Source organism: Maylandia zebra, linkage group LG1, assembly GCF_041146795.1.
Source record: "Maylandia zebra isolate NMK-2024a linkage group LG1, Mzebra_GT3a, whole genome shotgun sequence".
In the NCBI taxonomy this organism is placed as follows: Eukaryota; Metazoa; Chordata; class Actinopteri; order Cichliformes; family Cichlidae; genus Maylandia; species Maylandia zebra.
Genome location: NC_135167.1, coordinates 23,569,358 through 23,577,566, shown reverse-complemented (window position 1 = coordinate 23,577,566; position 8,209 = coordinate 23,569,358). Strand labels below are relative to the sequence as shown.

Here is an 8,209-nt window from a genome sequence, read left to right as displayed (position 1 = left end):
AGTATGCTGCATTCAATGACTGCTGATAAATCTGACTGTCACGAAATTAAATTTCAAAATATTCGGATAAATAACAAAAAACTAATCTCATAAAATATAATTTAGCTTACAAATGGAAATATTACTATATAAAGATTATAAGTCAACTATTTAAGCACACGGTATATACATCATACAGGAAAAACTGGCATTCAATGGGGGGCTGCTTTCTACTCCTGCTTTACGGGTTATAACTGAATGCAACGTATCACGTGACCGCATCAGACAGCTCACAAGATGAACACTAACATGGCGGTGTGCATAGCTGTGATCGCAAAAGAGGTAATGATTGTTGTTATATCACAGGTTTTATTTCCGTGTTTTGGCCATAGGTTAACCTTATATTGATAGACGTATCTAAGCACATGTTAGCTTTGTCTGAACGCAAGTTTAAATGCACCAACATGGCTATCGCCTAGCATTAGCTAGATTACCTGCTGTTACAGTTTTCTGAATCTTTCCCGAGCAAGTGCTACAAAGACGATGCCTTTAATGTTTTTTTTTTCTTGTTCTTCTCTACATTTGTATGTGTTTTTGGCAGAATTACCCGCTATATATCCGCAGTGTTCCCACTCAAAATGAGCTGAAGTTTCACTACACAGTACACACCTCTCTGGATGTGGTGGAGGAAAAGATCTCAGCTGTGGGCAAAGCCTTGGGAGACCAGAGAGAGCTGTACCTGGGTCTGCTTTACCCAACAGAAGACTATAAAGTGTATCCTTTACTTTTAAGTAATTTTACTGTTTGTTTTGGTGGGAGCTATCCGTGTACTTACATCACGTTTCTTTCACTAAGGATAGAAACGTGAAAGATGTGAAATGACACATAAGGTGAGAGTATGATCTCACCTTAGACTAATTATCTTATTACATAAAATATAAATAAACCATTACTCTTCAAAATAGTGTACAGAAGTATTTGGCCACGCCCATTTCTTTATATTTTGCTGGGAAAATCCTAACAAGCTATTAATAAGTCAGTATTTTGTATGACCACGTTTATTCTTCATCAGAGCCTGAACCATTAGACAACCTTTCTTGTAATCATCTTTAAACACTTTTCCACCAAAACCATTTCAGATGACTGTGTGGCAAATAATGGGTGGATCCATGCTGAAATCCTTATAAACCAGACTTCCAGATTCTTCTCTTATCATTCTACAAAAGCAGAAGTTGTCTTAGCTGGAATGTTTGGTCTCAATGTTTCCTGAAGAAAACAGTATCCTTGACTTGTAAAATAGATATGGGTATGTGACCAACTCAAAGGTGAAATTTGTAATTGTTGTTGACTCATCAAATACATCTTTGCGGGATAATGAAATAAGAAGTGTAAGTTGAGTTTGCTAAGCATCTACACATTTTCAAACAGAGCTGGATTAAATAGAATCCTGATGACAATTAACCTTACATTTCAAAGTTTAGGATGCACTGTACACAACTAGAACACAATACTTGATTACGTCTTGTCGAGATGAACATAATCAACTTTTTGGGGACTTAATTGGAACATTTCTGTACAACGGACGTTGGTTTCATTTTCAGATGTTCAGGAAGTTGCACAACTCGTTTACTGACGTTATGTGTAACCCGTTCCACAATCCTGGAGACACCATTCAATCCAAGTGAGTATACGCTGATGTTGCATTTGATGTCCCCCATTTATACAGTGATGTTTAACCAATAATCGATCATCCTCCAGGGCCTTCGATGGGATTGTTTCTGGAATGATGGTACAAACTGCCTGATGAATCTTTTACCCAGTCTGCTGATCCTCCACTGTACATACACACCCTTTATTTTATTTACTTGTTTCTTTAATTATGAAATACAACTGTAATAAAACTGAACTGTTAGACATCACTGTGTGTTATTTTACTACAAGTGGAACACCAGATCATTTTTATTTATTCACATACATAGCAAAGAACTTAAGTTATACATAAGGGGAAAATTTGTAGATTACATTGCAGGCAGCAACACAAAACATTCGTCAATTTGTAAAAACAGATGCAACTGCATAACATTTCGAGGATTGTCCCATGCATTCACAGCAACATAAGCTAATAAAGCGACATCTCTGAATTATGCACATCTCACCTTCATCACTGTGGTCATTTATGCACCTCTCATAATTACCAACTTGATAATGGATGGAAGAATGTTTAAAATGACTTGTGTCACTTCTATCCTCCAACTTTATGCTGCGGGTAGACCTAGCGCTGCTGGGGGTAGTGCTGTCCACTCGACCCTGCCCCTAACTCCTCTGATGGTGGCGTGATAAGCAGCAGACATGGGTAACGTTTAGATGTCTGCTCATGGTAGTCCATGTGTCCCCACTGTCTTTTCCCCACTGGGGCTCCTCCGTAGTAAGGGTGGGGTGTTTGATGTTGTGGCCTGTTCGACTGGTAACGGAACCTGCCTCGAGAGCTGTTATGGTATCGGGGTGGACGGTAGCCACGACCTCTGCCTCTGGAGTGGGCGCCTCTGTGCCCTCCTCTATCAGTGGTGCTGATGCCTGGCATGTTAGTCCTCTTGGGCATTACCTGCAAGACAAAGGAGGCTCTTTACTGGTTAGGACCAATTTGGTTAAAAAGACAAACACTGAACACACCCAAGACCCTTTGGTGTTCTATTTTCACTTCCAAACAGGAAGTGGGGTTATGTCCAGTACACACGGCAAAATATAATTTTCCCAGTCTATTCCTTTGTGCTAAGCAAAACAACTGTAACTTTGTTCCAACCAAGAAAAAAAAACAAAAAAAAAAAAAAAAAACATAGTACTCCCTCACCTTTAAGACTCTTCCTCTGAACAGAGTCTCATGCAGTCCAATGGCACTCTGTACAGAATCTCGATCGGAGAACTCAATGTAAGCAAAGCTGTGAAGATCAGAAAAGATAAAAAGCACCAATTAGATATGGAGCCAACCTTCATGTAGGTGTATGCTATGATCAAACAATGTTAGGCTGCAAAAAATAAAAAAAAAATATAGATATATAAATACAGACTGAACCCACCCCTTAGGATGGCCGGAGAACCTGTCACACAGAATGGTTACTCTGTTGACAGGACCACAGCCATTGAAGTGGATCTCCAACTCATCTGCAGTGGCTCCATAGTCTACCTGAGATTTATTCAGTGTATTAGACCAAAACTGTGACACCCCCCCAAAAATATCCAAGTGTAGAAATAAATGTTCCTTACATTTCCAACATAGATAGACCTGTTGTCTGCGTCTATCCTCTCCTCGGGAGTCATGTTGTAGAAAGGTCCTGTGGAGGAAACAGACTTTGTCCACTGCTTTTGCACATGCAACACAGGGAACGTGCAGTCTACATGAGTCATGCTAGGTGAAACTAACAATGATTACATTCACCAATATTATCTCTTTGACAATACACATCTCAGTCTGGCTCTTCTCTGACTGCATCTCTGCTCAGAGCAGGAACCAAAGAGGAGGATGGGGGGGAGGGAGACGCACAGAGGCAGAAAATAGCCACAGGCAGCGAGGAGGACACTTCTGGTTCTCTGGGGCTCACTGCTTCGTCTCATTGGGCAGTGATGAGGCACAACACTCGCAACCACTGTGAAGCGTCCCAGGTGTTGGCCAGATGGAGAAGAATGTGGTTATCTCACCTGCCTGGAGGCTGTAATGCTACACACACCTGGCTAAAAATACACTGTTGAGGCTTCTTGCATGCATTTAGCTATGCAGCTATACAATGTGGTACAATAAAGCACCGCTCCACAGATGAGATGCAAGCTGTCTCACCAGACTGAGGGCTGCTGGTCAGGAGCTGCATGTCCACTGCATCACACCTCTCCTCCTTCAGTCTTTCCGATTCTTCTTCCATCTCCAGCTCCTGCACCCTGGCCTTGATGGCCAGCAGCTCCTGTGACACAACCAAAAAAGTAAACTTGAAGAAACTTTGGACTAAAGTAAGACGCTCAGCAATGATAGCAAATTAAACAAAAAACTTTTAAACAGATGCAGAAACATTTGAATCTTATGGGTAGTAGTACAATTAGTGCTCGCCAACAGCGACATTAAAACAAAATTAGACTTTTTTTTTTTATGTTCATTTGCAGTTTGAGGTTAGAGGCCGGACAGATTTTGTCAAAAGGTACATTGGCATCTTCTGGAGGCTAGAGGGCATTGCTTATTCCTACTGGGTTAACTTTAGTTGGGAACCTTCCCAGATTCACTGATCTGAAAGTAGGCTTGTTGTCTGACTTGTGATACAAAGATACTGATTTTTTTTTTGTCCCTCCTATGTTCCCAATATCTATGGCATATTTACATATACATGAACTAATCTCCCTGAAAAAAACAAACATGTTCAAATTGAGCTGTCCTGATATTTCTGGGCAGCAACGTAATCTAATCACGCCTGAAGTGCAGCACAAAACGTAGCTATAACCGCACTTAACCCGGACCTACAATGCGCCGAGTGGCCCAGCTTTTCACTCTGCATCTTAGATGTGGCTCAGTGGTGCTCTTATCACACAACGTTTGTCGGGGATATACAATACGACACTGCGTTTGCGCTCGTTTGCCTAGCGTGACGAGCTTGGTTTATTGCACCGCGTCGACATATAGCACACAAGCAAACAAATAAGCCGTGTCAAACCTGCTTTTTGCCCACCGCCAGCACAATAATAGCCCATGCTCACCGGGTCCTCTGTGAATAGCTCTCCGATGGACTCGCCCTCGAGGTAGCCGTACTCCAGATGATTTTCCGCCATGCTTACTGCTCACACATAGCATCTGCAAAGCTGACTGCAGCTTGCCAAAACCGCCACAGAAAAATATCCCTGACAGGGAGGAACCCGGTGGACGGTCCGCAAACAAACGCGACTGCACAATTTGAGGTAACCTAATAGATATCACCTGTGAGTGAGGCGCATGGCGCGCGGGACTGATTGACAGACGAGCGCACGTGAGCGCGGTTTTTCTTTTGTGTGGAGGCTCTTCCTCTCAGTGGCGTACCTACTGTACGTGGGGGCCATGGCTGCCCCCTACACTACACACACACGCATACCTCACCACAGTTTACCCACACGAGTGAACTAGTAAAACTATAACTACAAAAAGCCTGTAAAATGATATTTGCGCATCCCATTCTTCATTGTAAAATTAGATTTATTTTATACATTTGAAATCACTAGAAGTTTCTAATAATGAGCTACACAGGCCGCTAGACTCCCATTTTACATTTGTTTTAGCAGAAATGGGCATGTTTATTGCTTGGTTTTAAAAAATAAAGCTCTCTGTAGTTTATTTTTCCCTGATAATAACTGTATGTATAAACCACCCAATTCAACTTTATGTACGGGGGGCCCTTTGAGCAACACTTGGGTGTCTCTATATCTGTCTTATAACTATAATTTTAGTTCATTTTAGTTACTGATCTGAAGTGAACCTCCTGACCTCTCTCTGTTGTTGGTGGCTTTTGGATTATTATAACTGTGATTATCTGTCGAAGCTTTCCATCCATCCTCTTAAGCTTATCCAATTCAGGGTCACAGGGGGGCTGGAGCCTATCCCAGCTGCCATAGTTTGAGAGGCGGGGTGCACCCTGGACAGGTCCGACAGACAGACAGACAGACAGACAACAACTCAGACTCAGATTCACACCAGGGAAAAACCAGTTAACTAAGCCTGAAGAACTGCATGTCTTTGGACTGTGAGAGTACCCAGAGAGAATCGGGGAGCTCATGTAAACGCCACACAGAAAGCACCCATCCACATAGTGGATTCAAACCTGGGACCTTTTTGCTGTGAGGCAAGAGTGCTAACCGACAAAGCTTTCCTCTTTTAAATGTTATTTATAACCTATCTGTTTCAGAAGTCTGAAATCTGTCCTCAGGGTTTGTTTTTTTTCAGTGAGTGAAGTTCTAACAATCTTTTATTCATAAGTTTTCACTGATTAGCAGGTATGCCTACGTGATAATATAAAGTCCAACCCCAGGAACACTCCAGGTTTGTGTCTGTGAATCACATCTCCAATCCAGTTTTGTTCCATACTTCACATTGCTTCAAATCACACCCTCACTCCCTATCTGCTCCACCACTGTATAACTATACAAATAACGCGAATAAGAAAACAAAGAATGAAAAGAAAAAGACTTTAAAGATGAGCCTTTAGAGACTCTATAGTGCCTCTCTTGGCAAAGCAAATGTATTTGGCATAACAATGCATTTATGTCTGCTTGCTAAAACTGCAGGACAGGACAGATTAAAAAATAATAAAAATAATAACATTTTACAGAACAGAGAGCTACTTCTAGAAAGCTTCAAAAAAGCTTCAAAATACTCCACTGCATTTGGTGGAGTATTATCTGGACTGGGTACAATCAGCTCAAGATGTGATTGAAGTGAAGACTTTTAGATTTAATTCAAAGGTTTTCACAAAAGTAAAGGAATTACAGCAATTTTTATACATAATCTGCCATCCAAATGTAATTATAAAAACTGACCTAGTTTTAAATATAAGGTTTGTTTTCAATACATGGATGAAAATCCTTCGCAAACAGCGTTTGCCTGAAGTCTAGAATTTATGGACATCACCAAATGCTGTGTTTCCTCCCTTGAAATGCTCTCTAAAGCCTTTACTGCAGATACATAGTTGCTGCTTGTTTGCGGGTTTTTCTGCATTCAGTTTTGTCTTCAGTAATTGCAAAGCATACTCTACTTGTTTAATATTTGGCAACTGACTTGTCATTGAAGAATATCATATTTATTTACCTTGTGAAATTCTTGGGTTGCTTTTGCAATATGATTCTAGTCATTATCATTTGCACCGTGAAGTGCTGTCCAATCAATTTTGCAGCACTGGACTGAATCTGAGCTGAGAGTATAGCCCTGTACACTTTACAATTAATCCTGCTACTTCTATCAGGAGTCACATCATCAGTAAAAACTATTGCTGCTAGTTCCACTGGCAGCCACACATACTCATGCCATAACATTACCATAACCATATTGGACAGGTAATGTCATCGGATCATGAGCTGTTTCTCTCCTTCTCCATACTTTTCTGTTTTTATCGTTCTTTTACAAGTTCATCTTGGTTGCATCTCTCCAGAAATGTTCAGGCTCTGTTAGATGTTTTCTGACCCTCCTGTTCTTCAGTGGTTTGGACCTTAGTATAAACCCTCTGTATTTCCATTCATAATGGCACTTCTTGTTTGTAGACCTTGACAATGATACACCTGCCTCCTTGAGAGTGTTCTTGACAGAATATTGCGATCATTTGCTTTGGTTATACTCTGTGGTCTCCCAGGCGTCTAAGCAGTGCTAAGTAGTGCACCTTTTAAAGACTGTACCAGACAATAAAGTTGCCCACCTTTGGCCACTAATGTTTTTCATATCTCTCTGTCTATTTTTCAGCTTGATGGCTTCCTTCACTTGCAACAACATCTCACATGGAAAATTCCCATGACAAGTTACCAAATAGGTTCAACACTTGGTATTAACTCCAAATTTTGTTTTTGCTTAATTTCTCATAAATTAACAAGGGAACAGACTTCACCAGTGAAACAGCCTGCCAGCCAGTTACTTTTAACAATTTGAAAATGTGGGACTGTGTATAAAAAAAAGCTGTCATTCCTAAACAGATAATGCAATATTTCTTGCAAAACCCCTTGAAAAATAAAACTGAAAATGTGCACTTAAACCATATCTTGACTGTGGTGCTATACAGAAGCAAAAATACAGGGAAAAAATGTGTAACTGTGGACCTAACTGTAGTTTCTATTGGTGTCTCTAATAACAACAATATCACATTGTTGTCCTGAAGTGTCTCAAAAAGAAACACCAATGTATGAGGAAGAAACATCCGCTCAACTTTGTGCTGAACATTGGAGGGGTCAGGATCTCTGTCTAAATAAATAAATAAATCTGGGTAAATTCCCAGATGATTAAACATGCAACTATTTTGCTTGATAATAACTGAAATGAGTAAAGAAGATCAACAGACGATTTATGCAAGATAGGAAGAACCAGGCTCAGGGAGGGGTGGCCATATGCCGTGACCGGTTGGGGGTGATGGAGGGAAGAAAAAACTCACACATGGAGTGTCATTAATGTCATTTCTACAGGAGCCCTGGGAAGGTTTGGATAACCTTAAAAAATGTAAAATAAAGTTCAGCGGTTTAGATGTAGGGAGGC

The 8,209-nt window shown here is 40.7% G+C and overlaps 2 protein-coding genes across 2 annotated transcripts; one reads left to right on the top strand and one right to left on the bottom strand.

The window, feature by feature from the left end:
• Positions 1-183: 183 nt before the first annotated feature.
• trappc2l (trafficking protein particle complex subunit 2L) lies at positions 184-1,898 on the top strand. The gene is made up of 5 exons (XM_004543296.5): positions 184-321; positions 581-753; positions 1,280-1,367; positions 1,581-1,660; positions 1,738-1,898. Exons 1-5 carry the CDS (start codon positions 277-279, stop codon positions 1,781-1,783), a joined length of 432 nt encoding a protein of 143 aa, XP_004543353.1. The 5' UTR covers positions 184-276; the 3' UTR covers positions 1,784-1,898.
• Positions 1,899-1,905: 7 nt separating this feature from the next.
• Positions 1,906-4,990, bottom strand: pabpn1l (PABPN1 like, cytoplasmic). The gene is made up of 6 exons (XM_004543297.6): positions 4,711-4,990; positions 3,809-3,929; positions 3,241-3,308; positions 3,054-3,160; positions 2,828-2,915; positions 1,906-2,581 (listed from the first exon to the last, which is right to left on the bottom strand). The coding sequence occupies exons 1-6, from the start codon at positions 4,780-4,782 to the stop codon at positions 2,252-2,254; spliced, it is 786 nt and encodes a 261-aa protein (XP_004543354.1). The 5' UTR covers positions 4,783-4,990; the 3' UTR covers positions 1,906-2,251.
• Positions 4,991-8,209: the final 3,219 nt, after the last annotated feature.

Coding starts and splice junctions, on each gene's coding strand:
- pabpn1l (XM_004543297.6), bottom strand. CDS start 4,782: ATGGCGGAAAATCATCTGGAGTACGGCTACCTCGAGGGCGAGTCCATC. Junction 3,930..4,710: donor AGCTATTCACAGAGGACCCG/GTGAGCATGGGC, acceptor GTTGTGTCACAG/GAGCTGCTGGCCATCAAGGC. Junction 2,582..2,827: donor TCAGAGGAAGAGTCTTAAAG/GTGAGGGAGTAC, acceptor TTTGTCTTGCAG/GTAATGCCCAAGAGGACTAA.
- trappc2l (XM_004543296.5), top strand. CDS start 277: ATGAACACTAACATGGCGGTGTGCATAGCTGTGATCGCAAAAGAG. Junction 322..580: donor TAGCTGTGATCGCAAAAGAG/GTAATGATTGTT, acceptor TGTTTTTGGCAG/AATTACCCGCTATATATCCG. Junction 1,368..1,580: donor GGGATAATGAAATAAGAAGT/GTAAGTTGAGTT, acceptor TTTCATTTTCAG/ATGTTCAGGAAGTTGCACAA.